This window comes from Ursus arctos, unplaced genomic scaffold (assembly GCF_023065955.2).
Source record: "Ursus arctos isolate Adak ecotype North America unplaced genomic scaffold, UrsArc2.0 scaffold_2, whole genome shotgun sequence".
NCBI lineage: Eukaryota > Metazoa > Chordata > Mammalia > Carnivora > Ursidae > Ursus > Ursus arctos.
This window is the reverse complement of record NW_026622874.1, coordinates 4,776,033-4,798,582: the sequence shown is the minus strand read 5'-3', so window position 1 is coordinate 4,798,582 and position 22,550 is coordinate 4,776,033. Positions and strand designations below refer to the sequence as shown.

General features: G+C 47.0%; 1 protein-coding gene across 5 annotated transcripts in view; it reads left to right on the top strand.

Moving 5' to 3' along the window:
• Positions 1 to 22,550, top strand: part of SMYD3 (SET and MYND domain containing 3) — a 684,303-nt gene that overhangs the window by 544,270 nt on the left and 117,483 nt on the right. For all 5 annotated transcript variants that reach the window (XM_026509552.4, XM_044387997.3, XM_057315667.1 and 2 more), the window contains one exon: positions 6,228 to 6,338. In XM_026509552.4, the coding sequence (XP_026365337.1) occupies positions 6,228 to 6,338 (111 nt within the window). The remainder of the gene's footprint in view (positions 1 to 6,227; positions 6,339 to 22,550) is intronic.

Below are 22,550 nucleotides of genomic sequence, written 5' to 3'. Positions count from 1 at the left end.
TGACATTTTGTCTGCACAGTTGTCCCCTTCCCCCATTTTCCTCTGTTATTGTCACACACCTTTCCAGGTCCTTTCACACATCATCTCTTCTATAAACCTCTTCCCGATTTCCCAGATTAAAGGAAATATCTTTCACTTAGAGATCTCCTCTGGCTCTTCTGGGCCTTCTCTGTTCGGCCATTAAGCGTCATGAGGACTTAGGCCATTGTCTTACTTCCAAATCTCCTTTAGTACCCAGTACTTGGCCTTGCACCCAGGAGGCACTCGTGGCTCATTGTTGACTTGACTTCCATTCAAATGAGCTTCCAGAAAGACCAGGAGTGCTTGTCACCGAGGGAACTAACTGTTGGCATCCTGGATGGGTCAGCTGTTCGTTGTGTAGGACGTTTGTGTCCTGAATCTCTGCTCAGTTAATGCCTGCGGCGCCCCTCCCCCCACCCCAAACACCTGATATTCCCCCTGCACATTTCAAACTGACCCCTTGGGGCAGAGGTGGGGCAGAGGGAGAACCAGGAGAAATGACATTTTGAGATTAAGAGAGGTAGTTCCTTTTTCTTGTGCAAATATTTGCTGTAGTTCAACTGAGCAAAGAAGTAAATTTAGAAGTTTTTGGCAGTTTCATAGGATCAACTTTGCATCTTGACTTTATTGCTCATCGGGGAGCCCCCAGTTCTAGCATGTGCTCCCTGGGATGTGAGTCCCGGAATATAGGCTCCCCGAGGGAAGACCGCAGAGTGCTTCTTATAGAGAAGGTCCTTACTCTGTGTCTGTTGAGGGAGTAAATAAGGCTTGCTACAGGCAGAGCCAGAGGTGAAATAGAATGTTAGAGCCGTTTTTAAAACTACCACTAATTCTCAGGTGTGTCCCACGGGCCCCAGAAAGAAAGTAACACGAAAGCCAGCCGTTGCCAGTTTGAGCTGAGAACATTTTGGGCCTCAGTTCAGGAGAGCTGGGAATTTGTGTGGATTTCACAGTAGAAGTCACCATGGACATTTCCTGCCCTTTGTTTCTCTGCACATGAAGCCACCCCTTGGACCACTTTCAGACCCTTCCCTTCAAAGCAGCTCCGTCTCTAACACTTTGCTGCTTCAGGATTTCCCCTGCGATGCTGTTGTTGGGTCTGTTGGTTTGGTTTGGTTTTGCTTTGGGGTTTTTGTCTCCTCATCTAGTATAGAGAGGTTTATAGTAAGGTTTGAGGCACAGCCCCCGTGGGCCACCCTCGTGGGAATTCCTGGTCAGAAGAGGTTGTAGCTGTTAGGAATAACGGCCCTGGCTGCCAGCAGCCTCTGGAGCCAGACAACTGGAAGACATGTGATTTGCATAAACTGAGCATGTCCGTATCCATCATAGTTTTAATTTAAATTGTCATGGCATTAAAACAGTCTGTTTCTTCTCTCAGCCCTCTTTACTTATGTGCTAAGTCATTTGACAAATTCACTGCCTACTTATTGGGTGTCATGCTGTGGGGTGGGCACTGGGAATACAAAGATGAGTAAGACCCAGCCTTGCCCTCAGGAGCTCAAGGTGTAAATGAGGAAACTGACATAGGGCAGAAAACAGTAACAGAATATGGAAGGTACGATAGTATAAAGTACACAGGGCTTTATAGACGGTCAGATCAGGGGCACCCAAGTGGTGGTGGGGGCAGGGGTGGGGGAGCGGGTAAGAAAGCCTTCCAGAGAAGTGATTTAGACTCTTTTTTTTTTTTTTTAAAGATTTTTATTTATTTATGTGACAGAGAGACAGCCAGTGAGAGAGGGAACACAGCAGGCGAGTGAGAGAGGAAGAAGCAGGCTCCCAGCAGAGGAGCCCAATGTGGGACTCGATCCCGGAACGCCGGGATCACGCCCTGAGCCGAAGGCAGACGCTTTAACGACTGTGCTACCCAGGCGCCCCAGTGATTTAGACTCTTGAAGGAGCCACAGAATTCAGGTTGGCTGAGACAGGGGAAGGTGTTCTAGACAAAGACACAGAGACAAGGGACAGAATGGGGAGTTCAAGGAAGCGTTTTTATCAGGAGACTGAAGACTTTGAATGTGACCAGCCGATGAGGGGATATGCAGACGTGATTGTAGGAACCCATGGGGGCCTTAGTAAGGAACTCCTAACAGTGTCTGGTCTATAGGACACTTAGTAGGTACTCGTGAAGCGCTTGGGGACAGGCAGTGGGGCCCCACTGAAGCAGAGGAACTGTGTGATCAGATTTTCCATGTGTAAGCAAGGTTGGGCCAGTGAGGGTCAGGCTGATGCAGTAACCCAAGCAAGAGGTGGCAATGGCACCCTGAAGTCAGGAGGCATTCAGGTGGCAGCTCACGGTGGGTGATCTGAAGAATAGAATGTTTAGAAGCTAGAAATAGCAGGGTTTGCTAATGACCAAGTACAAGGGTGTGACAACGAGAAGAGAAAGACTAACACTCAGGTGTGATTTTAAAAAGAAGTGAGATTTGCAGTCTTGTTTTCAGTTCAGAGCCAGTATCTGCAGAAAAATTTATAATTGTGACAGTGTGATTCCAGAAATGAAAACCAAGTCTAATTTTAATTTGGCCTCCTTACCCACTCTGTTGTACATAATGAAAAGATGGGCTTCTTGGAAAAGGGGTTCCTTTGCCTTGAAATTTTCAAGTAAGCAATATATCCAACATCCAGCAAATATCTTTTATGATATTACTCTAATGTTGTAAGTGATTTACCACATTTCCCGTAAAAGCTGCTCTGAAATGGCAAAGCAATGGTCAGTGGCATTAATATGTTAATACGAGTTTGTTCTATGCCATTAAAGCATCCGCTGATTAGTGGCAGAGTTTCACGTGTACGTTCCTGCTACGTGAGCCCTACGTGCAGTGAGCAGATTCTTCCTGAAAAGTGGTGAACCAGTGAGTCTTCAGGAAAGGTTTTTTATCTTTGGCTGATAAAATGATTTCACTGTCATTGCCCGTTAGTAACCTATGGTGCTCCCCCCCCCCCCGAAAATATGAATAAAAACATGTTGCCATTGAGACCTTCAGTTTTGACCCGGTGTATTTTGTGAACTTGGATGTGAGAAGCCACCAAAAAGCTTCATGTAGGGAAATGATGTGATCAGATTGGGGTTTTAGGAAGATCTCTGAGAGTAGTTTCGAAGACGAGAGCTAGACCACAGGCCGTAGGGAGGCCCGTTAGAAAGCTATAGCCCAGTCCAGGTCGCGGTCACAGGCAGTTACAGGGGAGTGACGGAGGCTGTCAGGGTCTATTTAGTGGGGTTAAATGGAATAACTAGTCTGTTGCCCATTCACTGCCTGGCGTGATCACTCATGAGTTTTCGCCCTTGTAATTAAGTCTTGGGGTAGCCAAACTTCCTTCTCTGGCCCTAGATTTGTTGGCTTCACACCGGGCACATCGTGCTCCCCAGTAACTACTGCCAGTTGATCTGATCTGATGGCAGGGCCTGATGACTAAGAGCCATTGGGCTGGATTAGGAAGGAGAGTCCCAGAGCCAACCCAAGAGGGAGCATGGAGTTCAGTTCATTGTACCATCACATCACGTAAGAAACACAGGGCCCTCGAGCCTGGTGAGACCAGATGAATGCATATGCTGCCCCAGACTTACTGACAGGCGGTTTCAAAAGCGTGCTTCGAAATTGGTTATTCGGAATTTGGAACGTAGTGTTGTCTGTAAGCAAGAGGAACGTGCCTGTATCAGGCATCTCCCAGGCAGCCCTGGCTTCAGATCACAAAGCAAAAAAAGGAGTTAGAGACTTAAATCCGAAGGAGCCCAGTTGTCATTGAACACTGCGTCATGCGAGCTTACGCATTTTAGGGTTGATGTCGGCGCAGCCCCTCAAGAAGCCAGTGTCCATTCAGCCCCCAGAAGGATGAGAAGCAGCCGTATTGTAAAAAGATTATCCGGCTTGAATCAAGGGATGTGGGTGCAAATCCCGGGCCTTTGCTGATTTTCACTGTCTCGTGCTGCCTCGCTCCGTGAGTGCCTGGCACGTAGAAGATGTTCAGTAACACCGTTGTTTACACTTGTTGAGGCCACGTACTCTTAACTTCTGTGTTTCAGAGCAGCGCGATGTAGTTGCCTAACGCGGGAAGGGTCTAGAGAGAGCCACCCAGCCAGACCGGGATGGCCATGGGGGGTGGGACAGCTCTGGCTGGCTGACCAGGCCCCTTTTCCACTGAGGCCCGCCCAAAGTTATGTTTTCTGTCAAAGAGGATGGCCTTCTCTGCCCTGCCATGCTTTCCAGATCGCGCTTTATAGACATGGGATGCTTTCTTTGAAGTCTAAGAAAAAACACTCGGGAATTTTTCCTTTAGGGAGCTTTTGTCACCTCCTGCTGTGGATGGTCCTGCCTCTTCCTGTCCTGCAGCGCCTCCACTTCCAGCCCCCCCAGACACCCCCTGGATTACTTTCTACATGTAAAAGCAAATACAGAAGTACTGAACACAGTATGTGACAAGCGGACATCTGTTACCGAGAAGAGAAAAGTAGAAAAGTGTGAGGGGACAAGGGGCCCCAGTCAGCGTGGGGGTCAGTTTGTTTATTTTAAGCAGGGGTTTCAGGTTGGACCTCAGTGAGGAAGCGGGACTGACTGAAACCTAGCACAGGTGAGGGGGTCCTGTTGTGGATTCTGGGGGCAGCAAAAGGGAAATAGCCAATGTGGTTGTCGGGTGTGGGGGTGTGGGGTGCATGGGGACAGAAGGAGTGAGGGCTGGTGGGGAGGTGGTGCTTAGAGAGGGAACTGGGCTGGTTGTTATTATTATTATTATTATTATTATTATTATTAGTCCTTATCCATTGCTGACTAGTATTTTTGTAAAATTTCATGAAAATAAATTACTAGAAAAATGAAATTTTAAAAATATAGGAGCTAAAAGCCCAATGTTTTATTAGAGTCACATAAAGTTTCTTACCAGATTCCTGTAGAAGTTTCTACACGTTCCTTTGCATTTGTTTCCTGACATTACCAGGGACTGGTGACACAGGCCCTGGAACTGCGCACTGAGTCGTGCTGTGGGATCCCTTGTCAGGACTTGGTCCGTAAGCAAAAGGGGGGCTGTTGGAGCATTTTGAGCACAGGGAAGAGCTGATCTGTCTTACAATCTGTCTTAGGTTTGAAGAGAATCAGTGAGAATCACCGGCTAGAGGGCGGAGTGCAGGGGGGTCGGGGGAAGCAGGAAGACAGGCTATGAGACTTGCTCGCTTTGTGGGCAAGAGAGGAAGGTGACTCAGACGAGGACGGTCACATTGGGAGAGGTAGAAAGTGGGTGATTCTGGATATATTTTTAAGGTTGAGCACACAGAATTTCCTGGTGGATTGGGTGAGAGTGTGAAAGGGAGGGAGAAGTCAAGGATGACTTTGAGGTTTCTGCTTGAAGGACATGGAAGATACATTGCTGTCCGCTGAGACTGGGATGGCTTCAGCGGGGCTGGAACAGACTGGGAGGGATCAGAAGCGCCATCCTGTATATGTTGAATTGGCCTTTCAGTGCACGTACGTCTGGTCGAGTGGGGGATGTGCGAACATCACAATGTTACCTAAAGACCTGTGACTCCAGGTGGAACTTGACGGCGACAGGGAACCCTCACCTTTCACCATCCGAGACAAGATAATTACTGTTTGAAAGGGCCCAAGAAAGCCAGCTTCAGAGCTTCCATCTAGGATCACATTCTGACATTCGTTCTCCCTACTTGGAAATTATTCCTTTTTTTTTTTTTCTTTAAATCGACCTAGTCACAAGTAAAATAGTCTCCTAACTTCAAAGCCACCAAATTTGGTTGACCTCAATTCCATGAGGCTGCAGGACTGATTAGGATTTAAGAGCACCTGGGTGCGTCGTCTGCCGCCCCTCTGGGGGCCGGAATCTGCCTGGCCTCTGACTGCGAGCGGTTATGGCTTTTACTACCCAACCCTAGTCTTACCCCACGCACGCCAGCTCTTAACGTTCTCTCGTCTGGTGAATAAAAGGCGAGGCGTAAAAGTGTATAGAGGTCAGGAGTCCAAGTCTTTAAAATAAGTATATAATGTACGGCCCACCACACAACAAAGACCGGAAGGTAATGCATTAACATTTTACATGTGATTATTTGCGTGGAGAGACTGTAAGTAGTATCTTTCCTTTTTGCGCTTTTTGGTGTGTCACAGAAACGTGTTTTGCTTAAATACTCAGCAGTGATAGTAAGCATGTGTTAAGACGATAAGCACTGCAGCCCCGTAACCCTCTCCTCTGTGCCCCCCACCCCCCAGCTCACCATCTGCTACCTGGATATGCTGATGACCAGTGAGGAGCGCCGGAAGCAGCTGAGGGACCAGTACTGTTTCGAATGTGACTGTTTCCGATGCCAAACCCAAGACAAGGTATGTGGGGTGGAAGCAGCTTGGAGCATCTCCCAGGCACGATGCCTGTGACCTCTGAGCGGACCCTGCTTTTCTTTCATTAATCCACAAGGAAATGCCTCTCAGTGCAGTGTGGGAGACTTAGTTAGATAGAAACAGTGCAGCACGAGGCCTGTGTGCTATCTCCGTGAACTTGTATCACCCAAGAGGCAGTGAGAGGTTTAATCTCAGGTAGGGATCCCACGGAGCAGTGATTCTAGGGGCAATATAGGCATTAAACGTGTAATGAAAGGGACATTGAAGGCCGGGGCACTGCTCGAGACTTCAGCAGGAGGCTTAGGTTGCATGATGGCTGTTCAGCAAATGTACCGCGTCATTCCTAGTTTTTTAATTCCTTGCAATTTGTTCTGTAAGGCTTTTTGCTGTAACACTTACAGCAGAGAGAGATCACTTATCTCTAGCAACTTGAAGTCTCTGAGAAAGGAAGAAGAGCCCAAGTCAATGCCATGAAGACAATGAATGAACTTAGGTTCAGGAAAAAAAGGAGAATGAATGAACTTTTCTCCTGTTATTCGTGTGCTTTCCTCACGTTGAACCTGTTGACTTTGGCCTTGCGCACAGTCGAGGCATCTGAGTCAATCTTACTTTTGCAGAGTGTTTAGCATTTGTGGGAATTCTTTTGTAATCACTATGTCATTTAACTCAATAATTGTGAATTTGGAGCTGCAACTCAGAAAGGTCCAGAGGTGTGCTTGTGGGAGAGGGTGAAGAAAATGTGGCAGAACCAAGGCTCACACTTAGATCTTGTGACTGAATCGCGTGCTCCTTCCGCTCCACCCTAGAGCCGCCTGCAGTCTCTGGCACTGGCTCCGGCGGAGGGAGGCTGCCGTTGTCGCTGCAGGAGCTCAGGCGCCTTGTGCTCATTCTAACAAGGCAGGAATCCGTGAACACGATTAGTTTTTAATGAAAAAGAAAGAAAGGCGCTAAATGGGAAAAGTCAGATCCACCGCTAATATCTGCCCAAGATTCAGTCCACTTGAGCGTTAACCTTTTGCGACAGCCACGAGTGCCAGAATTACAGGGGATCCCCTGGGATTTCTCCCTAGACTGTCGTCTGCAATGGCAAGAAGCAGCGGTCTTCCTGCCAGCCTCCTTGAAGGGGAGGTCTTGGATTTAGTGCCTCTTACACGCCATCTGTATTGTAGAACCACAGAAGATTTCTTGGATAGGTGCTTGTATTTTATTAAAATCGGGGTCATGTTCACTTTTGGGTTTTTTGATATAGTTGAAATCAGGGTAGAATTATCTATTAGGGAAAGACTGAGCCTCAAATAACAGGTAACCCAACTAAAATGGTCCCAGGATAACTGGCGCCCTCAACCCTCCGTTAGTGCGTCCTAGCTCTAGACGCGAAGAAGAAGGGTGATAAAAGGCAAGAACAAAGGGCAGAGCTCGTAGGGATTTCCACCTACACGTGATTGTTCAGAGCTCTGTCGTATGACCCCTGTTAGCTGTAAAAGAGGGGAGAAAACTACATTTTAGGTTTTCAGCCTTTAAACTAGAGGAAGACAAGGGAGAGGAAGGCTGTGAATGGCTTTTGCGTAGCTGATCGACAGTGTCCACCATGTTCATTGAGACCACTTTCTTTCCTCTTTTGAGCTAAAAATTTAATATTGTATTAGGGTTCTCTAGAGAAAGAGCACAACGGGGTGTGTGTGTGTGTGTGTGTGTGTGTGTGTGTAAAGGAGTAGTGGGGGGATATTTATTATAAGGATTTGACTCGTGTGATTGTAGAGGCTGAGAAGTCCTCAGACCTGCAGTTGGTAAGTGGGGGACCCCTGGTGAAATCCAGTCTGACCCAGGAAGAGCCAGGCTTCCACTTGAGTCCAAAGGCAGGAGGAAAAGAACAATGTCCCAGCTCAAAGTCAGTTGGCAGGAGGAGTTCCTTCTTCCTTGTGGTAGGGTCAGACTTTGTGCCCTTCAGGCCTTCAAGTGATTGGGTGAGACCCACCCACACTGGGGAGGGCAATCTGCTGATTCAGATGTGAATGTTATCCAAAAGCAGCCTCACACACATACCCAGAATAATATCTAACCAAATACCCGGGCACCCTCTGGCTCAGTCAAATCGACACATAACATTAACTGTCACAAATGTTGTGTTAGAGGTGGGCCAAATGGTAATGTGGAAAAAGTACTGGATGATTCTTCCACTGGATTCTAGTCCATTCTGTGCCTGACAGACTGAGCAGCCTCGGGCAAGTCATTCAGCCTCTCTGATTTATTTCATCATCTGTCATACAAGGGATGCATATCTCACTGTGGTTTTGATCTGCATTTCCCCAGTGGTCACTCCTTTCACGTACCTGTTGGCCATCTGTATCTCTTCACAACTCTCAGAATGGCCAGAAGCAGAAAGACAAGAAATAAACAAGTGTTGGTGAGGTTGTGGAGAAAGGGGTGGATGGGGATGCAGACTGACACAGTCACAGCAGCTTAGAGGGTCCTCAAAAAATTAAAAATAGAACAACCAAATGGTCCAGCAGTTTCGCTCCTGGGTATTTATCTAAAGAAAATGAAAACACTAACTAGAAAAGATACACGTACTCTCATGTTCATTGCAGCATTGTTTACAATAACCAAGACATGGAAACAGCTTAAGTGTCCATCCGTAGATGAATGGTTCAAGAAAATGTGGAAGATGTGGTATATATGCACTGGAAGATGATTCAGCCATTGGGAACAAGGGAATCTGGCCGTTTGCAAGAACATGGATGGACCTTGGGGGCGTTATGCTGATTGAAATAAGTCAGACAGAGAAAGACAAGCACGGTATATAACACAATGGAATTACATCGGATGCTCTTCAAGCCCCTGCCAGCTCTGTTAACCTCCCGTTTCTCTGACATGTTTCCTAGGGGAAGTGAATGGGGTGTGTGTTGAGATGAGAGTATAAATGTGATTTCAGTTAGCTCACCAGTTATATTTCCCAGTTTCTGTTTCTCTGAGAACTTTGTTCTGTTTAGTGATGTAAACGTCCCTCCTGAAATCTCTGTATTGCTGATTTGCTTTGAAAAACCAAGACACAGGTGACTCCTGCTTAGCGCGTCCCCCAGAGATTATGAACCCAGAGCTTCTTCGTCAAAATTAAATTTACCTCAGTTCCTAGGCTTAGAGTTTTCAAGATGATGTTTCTGCTTTTCTTGGACCCTGAGAAATTCATCTCAACAGGTTTCCGTGTCGGGGGTATTTATTACTGCACCCACATCCGCGCGTGGCTGCACTCACGTGCTGTCCTGTTTCAGGGAGGCCGGAGGCCTTTCAGAGCGGCTGTCATTTGCATGTGTGGAGTTAGGCATCATTTCTAACCAGCAGCAGCTTAATTACTAGAAGGAATAGAACTTAACCTTCTCAGGGAGCTTTCGGAACGATTTGGCTTCTCCGTGGTGCGCCCAGGTCAGAATCCTAGGCCACAGAAGCAGAATGATGGACCAATGGGAATGGGTTGTTTCCGTAAGGTTGTGGGTGGTGTATAGCGTGCTTCCTCGGGTCCCGCCTGTTTGTTGGAAGAAAAGCTGTATTTCCTGGCCGTCACTTTCTCTTTCCTAAGGCCTATTACCTGTGGTCCTTCTTCTAAAACACGGTGTCTGTTAGCTTACTAACAACGCCGTTGCATCACCTCACTCCTGGATTATTAAAAAGCCCCGAATTGGTCCCCTGGCCCTCCATGCCCTCTCAGTCGTCCATCCTGCACACCGACAGTAAGTTTGCTGAGCTACCAGGGTTCCCATGTCGTTGCTTTGCTCAGAATTTTGGAAAACATTTGCCATTGGCTTTAATCTTCAGGATAAACTTCACACTCTTTTTTTTTTTTTTAAGATTTTATTTATTTATTTGACAGAGAGAGACAGCCAGTGAGAGAGGGAACACAGGCAGGGGAAGTGGGAGAGGAAGAAGCAGGCTCCCAGCGGAGGAGCCTGATGTGGGGCTCGATCCCAGAACGCCGGGATCACGCCCTGAGCCGAAGGCAGACGCTTAACGACTGCACCACCCAGGCGCCCCTTGCTTTGCATTTCTGCTCTATTTTTGATCCAGGGAGACATCTTTTCCTGTTTTTGAATTAGTAAAGCTTTTTTCTTTTACTCACCGTTGCTGTGGGGTTTGGGGTAAAGGGGAAACCTCAAAGGCTGACCTTGCAGCATCTTGATTGGACATCTGCAGTTTGCTTCTCACACAGGTAGGTGAGAAGTCAAGGCTTTGGAGGGAAAGGAAGACGTGAGGATAAACCGTCTGATTCTCCTGAGGGCTTCCAAGCATGTGTGCACCTTTTACCCTGTAGCAGCCTCTCTGAGATCCCCGAGAAGGGATCTCGATCCTTTATCCCAGGGCCTTCTGCGGAGAGAGACTGGAGCAGAGTCATTCTGAAAACGTACCGCTTCTGAAAATAGTTCAGTGGCTCTGGGAGTGGGGGGTGGGGGAGGGGAAGCCCTAATAAGCTTCTCCTTCCTGATCCTACGGTGTTAAGTCCACTTCCTCTTCTCTTCCGTAGAAATGAAGTCCTGTTAGTTATCATCCTTCGTAATTATTTCAGCCCGTGTTTGAAGATCCTCTTGTGTAGCATGGGATTTCCTCTCCTTGGTCCCTTCTGAGGCCCTCCCTGACACCTGTGTGCATTATGGAGCCTGGAAGTGGCCCAGCATCCTACACGGGGAGCGCCTTCCAGGGGTGCTGTGCTTGGTTCCTGCATCCGCTGAACCTCATCGGGGCTATTAGGTTAAACTCTGGTACCAGGCAGCCAAGGAAGAAACGGTGATTCTCCGAAGAAGGAATCAAGGCAGTGTTAGAATTAAAGCTGTAGTCGCAGGAAATGAGAGTTCTCTGCCCAAGAAGAAGTTGACGGTAACTTGAGTCTATTTAAAATGCGAGCAATTACTTAAAAGTCATTTTAGTAAACCAAGGTTTTTTTCTGCTGCCTTCTTCCATTTTGTAAATTAATTGTAAGCAGAAATGCCTCGTGGCAGGCCGATGAGCTCAGCCAGCTACGAGTTGTTTCATATTACAGGTTTTAACAGCCTCAGTGGAGTGTGCGCCCTGTGTCTAATGCTCTCATCGTAACGGGATCACATTATCTACAGGCAGATTTGGCAGGGGAGTGAAGATCGGTGTGTGTGTGTGTGTGTGTGTGTGTGTGTGTGTGTGTGAGAGAGAGAGAGAGATAGAGATGGACAGACGGAGACAGATTTTAAGGGGTCCAAGCCCAGTGTTAGCGTGTGTTATCTCTGCCTTGCTTCCCCAACAACAGAAGAAAGGGTTTCCCTGGAGCAAGCGCAGTGCCGGCTTGTCATGAACGCTCTAGTGAGGAAAGAAGTTTATGGACTTCCTGACCACACAATCCCATCTGCAGTGTCACCATGAAATGGGAGAGGCTCCTGGGCTTGGTACCACGGTCTACAAAGTTGGCCCGCGAAATAGACAATGTAGCTATTGTGTCTCCTTGGAACATGCTTCTCCCCAGAGAGCAGGCAGCTGTGCTCGCAGGCTGTTTCAGGGGCCCCGATGTGCTCAGAAGCCCACCCCAGGGCAAGAAGAGGGTGGCTCCACAGTTTGTGGTGACAGGCATTCTCTCCCACAGCCGTTCCAGTTCTTGCACAAAAATGCTTGTCTTCTAGCTTGTGGTCTACGAGAAGCTCCAGCTCAGGGGACAGATGGCGGGGGTATAAGGTTAGGTTGTCTATTGAAGCTTGTTCTTGCTTCTTAGGGTAGGCCTGTATTGCTATAAACTTCCCTCCCGCAACAGCTTTTGCTGCACCCCCAAGAGTTTTGACCTTGGGTTTCGTTTTCATCTGTCTCCATGTATTTTTTATTTTCTCTTTGATTTCTTAGTTGACCCGTTCATTGTTTAACAGCGTGTTATTTAACCTCCATGTATTCTCTCTCCAGACGGTTCGTTGTGGTTGATTTCTAACTTCATAGCGTTGTGGTTAGGGAAGACGCATGGCATGACTTCAGCCTTTTTGAATTTGTGGAGACTTGTTTTGTGGCCTACCATGTGATCTGTTCTGGAGAATGTTCCATGTGCACTTGAAAAGAATCTGTTTTCTGCTGTTTTAGGATAGAATGTTCGGAATATATCTGTTAAATGCATGTGGTCTGATGTGTCCTTCAAAGCCACTGTTTCCTTGTTGATTTTCTGTTTGGATGATTTATCTGTTGATGTAAATGGGATGTTACAGTACCCCCCCCCCCATTATTGTATTACTAACCATTATTTTCTTCATGTTTGTTATTAACTGCTTTATGTATTGGGGAGCTCCCATGTTGGGTGCATAAATATTTACAATTGTTATCTCTTTTTGCTGGGTTATTCCCTTTCTGTTTATATAGTGTCCTTCTTTGTCTCTTGTTATAGTCTTTGTTTTAAAGTCTGTTTTGTCTGATAGAAGTATTGCTATCCTGGCTTTCTTTTCACTTCCAATTGCGTGCTAAATGCATTCCTTCACTTTGAATCTGCATGTGTCTTGAGGTACGAAATGAATCTCTTGTAGGCAACATATAGACGGGTCTTCCTTTTTTTTATCCATTCTGTTACCGCATGTCTTTGATTGGACCATTGAGTCCATTTACATTCACAGTAATTACTGACAGGTAAGCACTTATTGTCATTTAGTTGCTTGTTTTATGGTTGTTTTGTACCTTCTCCCTGCAGAACCCGGCATCTCAGGGGTGTCGGCAGCATGTCGCGCGTGCTGCGAGGGGACCTCCAGCAGCCTGGGGCAACTGCGGCTGAGCCCTTCTGGGTCGGAGGGGTGGATGTGCAGAAGCACGCAGGGGCAGGGTGTGCTGTTGGCGAGCTAGTGAAGTGTTGGTGCCGCGCTGGTTTCTGCAGGTGTCTGTGTATCTAGGCTGGGGGGCAGGGGAGGGAAATGGCACCAGCTCTTCTGCTGTTGGAGAAGTCTCCCAAAGATCCCTGCCCCCTGCAGCACGAGCTCTGAGATTAGTAAATAAACCTCCAGTCTCCTTCCTGTATACCCCAGGCATTTTCCAAACTGCTGCTTCTGTGCTGTATCTCGGCTGGGCTGTTTGTGCTCTCTCTTTAAGGGCAGGGACTCAGTCCTCTGTTGTCCCCCCAGCTCTCCCAGAGCTACGCCCACTGATTTTTAGAGTCCCAGGTGGTAAGCCCCACTGATTCTGAGAACTCTGGATGTTAGGCCCGCCCGGGTTTCAAAGCCAAATGTTATGGGGATTCATCTTCCCCATGCGGGTGCCCTGTGCCTGGGGTGGCTTGTGTGAGGGTCTGCACCTCTTCCCTCTCTGTGACCACGGGTCCCTCCCTCTTGTGAACAGTCTCCTGGTTCTGTTTTGCTCCCAACCGTGTCTCTGCCTTTCTTACTCTTTTCCTGGCCTCTTCTCTACATTGAACGGTGGAGAGTCTGTCCTGCCCGTCTTCGGGTCACTCAGTTATGTACTCAGTGCTGCTGTGGGTGTTCTCTAGGTGTATCTGTGGACGGGTGACTTTCAGGTCCTGTTACTGTACCATCTTTCTAAAGTCTAGAGTTCTTTTTGATTATTTTTTTAAAGATTTATTTATTTTAGAGAGAGAACATGAGTGAGCAGTGGAAGGGACAGAGAGAGAGTCTCAAGCAGATTCCCTGCTGAGTGTGGAGCCAACACTGGGCTCGATCTCACGACCCTGAGATCATGACCTAAGCTGAAATCAGGAGTCAGACGCTTAACCCACCGAGTCACCCAGGCGCCCCAGAGTTCCTTATTCTTTACATAAGTTTTTGTTTTTGTTTTTATCAGATGTGTGCTTCATAAATTACTCTTTCTGTCTGTGGCTTATCTTTTCATTCTCTTAACAGAGTCTTTTGAAGAGCAGAAGTTTTAAATTTTGACATAGTCCACTTTTTAGTATTTTTTTTTATGGATCAGTCTTTTGAAGCCATATCTAAGAAATCTTTGCCTAATCGAAGAGAATAAAGATTTTTCTCCGATGTTTTCTATTAGATGTTTTGTAGTTTTAGGTTTTGCATTTAGGTCTTTGGTCCATTTTGAGGTAATTTTTGTACAGGCTTCATTTTTTGCATATGGATGTCCTATTTTCCCAGTCCCATTTGTTGAATCAATATCTTACTTAAGGCAGTAGGATATTATAGAGTGTGCAGAATTAGATAGAGGAGGAGTTGGGTTCTAGCCCTCAAGCCTGTGCTTGTAACATCGGTGACACTAGGTGGTGGGTTACATGGCAGCTCATACAGCGGAGAGAGCACATGCTCTCAAGGCTGACCATCTCGGTGGTGGTGTTTACTGACCGTTTGACATTGGTGAATTTCCCTGTCTTCGACTTTGTTGGATAAGGCTTCCCTTGCGCTCATTCCCTACTCGTTCTAGTGCAGCAGAGTGCACCCACACTTCCTGGGCCCTCAGCCTAAAAACAGGCCTCCTAATGGTCCCAACAGCATCAGGGCTCCAAGGTGGGTACACACCTGCTCACTCTGCAGGGGGAGTGGCGGCAGAGGGCTCTGCCTAAAACCATAGCTGGCCCTGCAGCGACCACAGGACGGATGGCCCACAAATCAGGAGATGGAGTATTCTAGTCCCTTTAATTATCTCACTCTGTGTAGAAATTGAGAGCACATGCTGCCACCCAAAAATAGCTTTTATTTATTTTACTTGCAAAACAGATTTTCCCCCTCATCTGTTTGCTGGGCTCAATAGTGACCTTGAAGGCTGATGCCTTTGGTCTCCAGTGCCTGCTCTAAGCCCCTAAGATATGACGTGCTTAACTTCCTAGAACTTTGGAATCCTGCGGCTCTGCCACACGCCCATCCATGAACACCTCACTGCTGAAAGATGGGAGGAAGCAATAAGCAGTGACTCTCATGATAACTATTTGGGGTCGCGATTTCCTAGGCAGAGACAGCCACCTGCAGTGACCCTGCCTCCTTGGAGGCTTCAAACTGGGAACTTGGTGTCGTTGGCGAGCATAGTGGATTGGGGACAGTGCCCCACCCAGTGTGGTTCCACTGACCTATGCCCCCCCCACTCTGAAAAGTAGCCATTGGGCTCCAGGTAAATATGGCAGGTTGAGCGTGTGCATGTCTCTGCACTCTCTCCCCAAATCCTGCTGAAAAGATGGTCAGAGTGGGCCCTTCCTACCTTCAGAGCCTAAAAGGTGGAAACGAGAGTGCATACTTTTTACTTACACCCGTAAACCAATATGGCAGCGCCCAAGAGGTGGATCGGAAGGCGGCAGTTTGATTCAAATAACTGGAAGAGACCTTAGGCCTCTGGTTCGTCGATACTGTCATTTTACAGAGAGGAGGAGTGACACTGGAGAATCAGGACAGGTAATCCAGTCTCCTAAGTCTGGGGCAGTGCCCTTTTGATGTGTGGGTGCTGGCCCTTGGTGTGGAGGCAAAGGGAAAAGATAAAGGTAAAAGGATAAATTGATCTAGAAGTTCCCCCTTTGATGATTTTTCTGGAAAGAGCACTTACATTTGCTAATTCCTCATTTTGAAGTTCTTGAAATGTTGTCTTTATCCAGTGTCTCAAGCCCTTTGGATAACTGAACTACAGAAATAAACCAGAAAAAGTATTTTTTAAGATAGGTTTTTGCCACTGGATAACTTAGCACATTTTAATTATAATGTCTGTCCAAGAGGCTGGACGAACATTTGTTAATGCTTCCACTACCCACGTGGGAGGGTGTGGGTAGGTTGGTCTTGTAAGAGGAGACTAGCCCAGCAGCTACTGTGGGGTGTCCAGCGAGCCGGGACTCACACCTCGCAGCGAGGACTGTGATTTGGAGCAAGTCTGTTCTGTTCCGAGGCTGAGCATAAACCTTCTGGAAATCAGGCTTCTGACTGTTGCTTACAACTTGAGTAGACTCAAGTCTCCTTTTTTGGGCTTCTTACTCATCTACAATTACCATTTGTCTCCAGCCTTTTAGCAAGCCTGCTTGAGTGTTTTCTTCTCTCCTTTTCCTCTTCTTTCTTCCTTCCTCGAGTATTTAGTGAGTGGCTTACAGTATCCCAACTGTGGGAATCAGACCTTCCTGAAAGTGGCTTGCGTTCTAGCGTGGAGACGGACCGCAGACACACGGCTCCGTTCAGTGTGGCAGCTGTCTTAATGTGAGCCGGTTCCAAGTGCAGTGGGAGCAAAGGAGAAAGAACATCTCCCTGGTCCGTCAGGCAAGACTTCATTGCGTAGGAGGCGTGGACCTGAGGTGTAATGGCTGTGCAGGACTTTTCAGTGCATTAGGTTCAGAGGGACCATTTCAGAATGGGGATGCACCCCATGAAATGTCCCAGAGGTCTACAGAGTACAGCAAATCAGAGAATGGCCTGCGTGGTTCAGTGTTCCTCAGGATGCAGGCTGGGAGGCTAGTGATCTGGGGCGAGGGGCGGGGTAGGCCAGGCAGCCTCTGCATTCCCATCACGGAGGAGGGAAGTGATGGGAAGCCAGTGGGAACAGTGAGGGTGGGCTTTTGGCCAGTAACAGCCAGCAAAGTAGAATAGTCAGAAACTACTGCACGAGGCAGCAGAATCAAAAATTTGGAAAACAGGACAGAAAACTAGCGTGGTTCTCCCACCATTATAGGCCGAAGCAGGGCTTTCTGAGAGCGGCTTTTGCCTGTCTGCAATGGCAGCCTTCCTCCCTTCCCCACGGCGAATGAGATGTTATTGGGTCCAATGAATACCCAGCAAATGGCTTGTTTCACATACTCATCTGCTCACAGGCTGTTTCAGGGAGCTTCAATTAAAGATTAGGATGTTTACCAATTGTGCTGAGTATTAATTGCTGGGGAGAGTGTGTGCTGGCTCTCCAAGCTGACTGTACTTCTCGGTAATGAGGATATGGGCCTGCTTCATTTGCAGATGTCAGCATATCTTCTGCTTGCTTTCCTTGCAACTTTTACCACCAATTCATTTCCAGACCCTGGGAATTCTAAAAAGTAAAGAGAGATGTGGGTCTCCTCCATCTATGTAAATTGGGACTGGGATTACGAAGGCATTGATAATGCTTTTTCGGTCTACAAAATTAAAATTTGAAGGCTGCAGCTAAATGCCCATAAAAACAACTTCCTCCCATTTGTCATTAAACCCCGCCATGCAATAAATTTGCTTATCCTTAATTTAGAATCATCTTGCTCTTTTTCAGAATTTAGTCAATCTTGGCATTTTTTTCAGTACCTTCTTATGCTAATTTCTTTATTTCTCATGCCTCTTAAAATGGAACACACAAAGTAGCAGCCAATTAATAAATTATGTTTTCTACAACTGAAATAAAAACACGTTAATTATTTCTAAACAATTAGCCTGCATGCAGCATGGGGAAAATTCCTCAGTAGGATGAACGAACAGAGCCTCAGAAGGTGAGGAAAATGGCCCATCTTCGACGTCCTGTCAATGAGTATCTACTTTTTACAGCTGCTTCCTGTTATGAATAAGGTCTATTAAAATCACAGTAAAACTTGTGAATGCTCACTGCTTTCATTTCATATCATTGCCTTTTAGCTCAGCCAAAGACCCCAAGCAGTGTCCCTCATGGGCTTTTCTCTGAAGCTGTAGTTCACACGGCCCAGCAGTCCCGTAACTTAAAAAGGGACGAAGAGAAGGTCTCCTGTGTGCAGAGAAAGTACGCTAAGAGCGCTAAGGAAAGACAAAGGGCACAGAACCCTTCAGCCTGCGGGAGAAGGACCCAGGCAGGGTGACCTGCGGTGCTTGGTCCGTGCTAAGCTTGGAGAAATGCACTTAAACTGTAGGCTTTTGGATTGGTACTAACCTTCTGAAAAAAAAATTTTTTTTAAGACATAGTGGGATTTTTCTCCATGGGGATCTTCTAAGAACAGTCTTTCCCACTTGTCCAATCTCTCCAGTTTCCCAGAAGCTTCCCAGTCATCAAGGTCGGGAATCCTTTGACTTGGATAAGTCCCTGGATAAGTTAGATATTTGGGTTGTTTTGGTTTTTACATCTTGCATTTTGGGGTGCCTGGCTGACTCTTGATCTCAGAGTTTTAAGTTCGAGCCCCATGTTGGGTGCAGAGATTACTTAAAAATAAAAATCTTTAAAAATAAGTGAATAAAAATAAAAATCACACAAAACTTTACCTATAAAATTATATTAAAAAAAAAATCGCCCACTCTGGGTTTGGGCCATTTTCACCTTCATCTGCCGACTCCCATGACAGACAACACACAGCCGTTTGCTGAGCACCTGCTGTTACTCAAAGACCTGAAAGAAGACCCTGCTGGGCTGCTTGGGTGGCTCAGTCAGTGAAGCGTCTGCCTTTGGCTCAGGTCATGATCTCAGGGTCCTGGGATCAAGTCCCCCCCACCCACATCGGGCTCCCTGCTCAGAGGGGAGTCTCCCTCTGCCCCTTCCCCCGCTCTCTTTCTCTCACTCTCACTCACTCTCATTCAAATAAATAAATTCAATCTTTAAAAGAAAAACAAAAGAAGCTGTTAACTGAAGCTCTCTGAAAAGCAAGCCAAAAAAGGACAATAATGAGGAAGGGGTTACACTCATTAGGTTTTTGCCTAAATTCTTTCTTTATCAGGCCCATCTGTGCGTCACCATCTTCTCTTGGCTTCGGTGGATAAAGGCTGTTTACCCAAGAAGGACAGCCAAGTACAGGGTGCAGAATGGTCACAAAGAAGCAATCGTCCTCCCCAGGTCCTTTAGCATTAGTACCCCAGAAAGAAACAAGTAGTTATGCAGGAAATCCAGTTGACTTCTTGACTTCAATCCCAGTATTTTGTTCTGTTTCATTTTGTATTATGGCTTTTTGTTTTTTGTTTTTTGTTTTTTGTTTTTTGTTTTTTAAGAGAGAAAGCGCAGGCAGGCACCAGCAGTGAGGGGAAGGGCAGAGGGAGAGGGAGAGAATGTCAAGCAGTTTCCCGGCTGAGTGCTGATTGGGTCGAGGGGTTCATCTCACTACCCTGAGATCCTGACCTGAGCTGAAATCAAGAGTTGGACACTCAACGGACTGAGCCACCCAGGCATCCCAGTTTCTGTTTTGTTTTTTAAACCAGATGAAGTGGCAAAGAGAGAAGTGAGGGGGGTAGTTTAAAAATGAAAGAAAGATGGTGCACTCTTTTGTTCTTTGCCTCCAAGTCAGTGGAAAGGAGCAAAATTGTGACAAGGTGTCTTGGGTTTCAGACTTCCCTTTCACTGGTTTCAAGGCTTCGTGAGACACTCCTGTCAAGTTTATTTAGAGTGTGCCCCTCGATCTTGGTGCTGCGAGCCTACTTTAGATGTTATCTGGATTTTTCCGAGGTGATCTAATACCGCTATATCGTTCGGGAAAAATCAACTGTTTCCATAATGCTGTTGGTTCTGTATCTAGTTACCAAGGGTGCCGTCGGTGGAGAGCAGACGGATTTTTAATATTAATAGCAGACCTTCAAAGGATTGTTTATACCCTTTCTGCATTTGTCATTTCAGACCCTAAAGCTTGAACAGCCAAGTTTAAATGTAAAATCACTACTATTGTCAATTATGGGCAATTACTGGATCTCTACTCAGTTTCTTTCTCCGACCATCTCCGTGCTGCTGTATTAGCGATTGGAGAAGCCTCCCCTTTCTATAAAGTGCGTCTTCCCGAAAACAGTTTGCCTACATAAGTCCCCGTATTGATTGAGCTTTTCATGCTACCATAAGCACATCTCAATAATTTTTACCCAGGAAAATTACTACTCCTGCCATCCAGCCTTTCAATTAAGTATGCTTTGCTATGAGATGTATCATTTAGATTTTTATTAATTTAAACATTTTGTGTCAACAGAAGGTAGATCATTATTAACTGGTGCAATGTGGTGTCTCGCAAAATACATCCATGTCATAGAAAAGTAATTAACTTCCTCATTCCGTTGCCGAGCAGATGTGGGGCTGAATGAGAACCAGGACCCAAGGGTACCCTAGTACACTTGTTTATTTATTTTAAGTCATTGAATTGTTGCCTCAGACACCTCACTGCAAGTTTTCCAAACCTGGTTCTCTCTTTCATTGCCCCATCCCCCTGCAACCTGTGTTTGAAAATGGGTTTAGAACCATCACCCAAAATTATAAATTCATTTTTGCCTTATTGTAGCAACTTCAAGCCCTGAATGGGCTCCCTTTAAGATGACTTACACTTAATACAGAAGCTGTCCAGGGAGTTTTGTTGTTGACAACCTGGGCCGAGTGCTTGGGGCAGCAGGACCTGGGTGACCAAAGCAGTGTTTGCCAACCAGCACGCTGGCCCGAATGAGCTTAAGGCAAGCGCTCATGACAGACACCAGACCATTGTCTCTCTTTCTCTCCTTCCAGCAACAGCTCTAATTCTGCAGGTCAGTCTCCAGCACCATTCTCTCTGGTCCACGCTGCTGCAAACGTGTCCTCAGTGGTCTCTTTCTCCCCTGATACTCTGGAATTTCCTTTTTGCTGAGAAGCCAGAGGATGTTTTGAGGAAGGACCCTCTTCCGCAGCGTCCCGCTCACTTGAGAGAGGAGATCCAGCTTCACAGACCCGGCTGACGGGCCCTGTGTGGCCTGGCTCCCTCTCACCTTTCCAGCCTCGGCTCAGTCTCGTGGCTGGGACCGGCCAGGCTCTTTCCTGCCCTGGGGTCCTTGCACTTGGCTTCCCTCTGCCTGGAATAGTCTTCCTGTAGCTTTGTGTTTGACCTGGCTCTGTATCGCCTCCTTGGAGAGCCGTCCTTGACCACCCTGTGGAACGCAGGTGTCTCTCTCCCTGTTGTTTTCTGGTCCTTCTCTCCGCTGCAGCACAACAAGGATAATGTGTTACTTGTCGTTGCCTTTGGCTTACTCATTAAGAAAGTAGGGATGACCTTTCCAGTCTTGTTTTCTGTCATGTCTTTAGTGGCTCCACAGTGCTTCCGTAGCTATTATGGCACTTAATAAATTTGTGTTGCGTGAATGGGTAAGTCGAGAAACACTGGTGTTTGCCTGCCATCGAGTTAAGCTCTATAGGTTATTCCAAGTAACTATGTTCCTCGAAGCTTGAAGATGACTTTTGTTCATAAGCAGTTTTGTAATAGTTCAGACAGTGGGCCCTCAGGAAGGAATATTCTTGTTTCTCCTCCAACAGTTCCCAGCTCCCACCAGGACCTACCCCAGCTCCCCACACCAACACTTACAGACCCACATGTAAACCACCTCGTGCAAAGACAGGATGCATCATCCCAGTTATCATCTTCGAACATTCGTGCTCCTAGCATTTCTTTCTCCTCCAAGGAGGCACGCCTTTCCAGCATTTGTGAACCCAGGCTTCAGTAACATGGGCTTGGTGGTGTACCTAGATTGGTGAGTTTCCTGGTCTGGTCAAGAGCATAAATATTATTGCCATTCTCTGACTGGGTATCTGTGTATCTCGTAGGGGTGCAGAGAGGCTGCACCAGCCAGGGCAGGAGCCTCCTCTCCGGGCCCTGCCAGGTGGGTGTCCCTGCTCCATGCGGACGATTTGGTGGAGATCTGAGTACACTCGCTTTGAGGAGACCAGTCCGCTCTCGGCCAGCTGTGATTGCAAAGTTAGTCTCCTGAACTAGAAACTGCCTCTTCTAACTTACGTGAGCGCCCGCCTTCGGCGCCAAGGAGCAGCGAAGAGTAAATCGGTTCCTTCCTCCCGTCCCCTAGTGGGTGAGCATTCATGGTGGCTTTCGGATTACACAACCAGGGGCTCGAGTCCATCGCCCCCACGTTCTAGCTACTTGAACTTGAGGGTGTTCCATCCCCTTTCTCAGCTCGGTCTTGTCATCTGTAGAGGAGGGACTGAAATGGTTTTTACTTTCTACCTTGTTGAAATGATTCAATTTCACTGAGTCTCAACAATGAGGTAAAGCAGTGAAAATAATTATTTATAATGAACCTTTCGTAAGCTGTGTGCTTGTTCACCCTGCAGCCGGCCAGCCCTCTGAAACTCACAAGGAGACAGATTCCAGTGGTCCGGGGTTGACATCAGTCAGTCCTAAAATACACTTGGGTGTTTGGTCAGCCCCGAACTGATACACACATTCCCACCCTAACCAGACTGCAGTCTTTTTTTTTTTTTTTTTTAAAGATTTTATTTATTTGACAGAGAGAGAGAGAGACAGCCAGCGAGAGAGGGAAACACAAGCAGGGGGAGTGGGAGAGGAAGAAGCAGGCTCCCAGCGGAAGAACCTGACGTGGGGCTCGATCCCAGGACCCCGGGATCATGCCCTGAGCCGAAGGCAGACGCTTAACGACTGCGTCA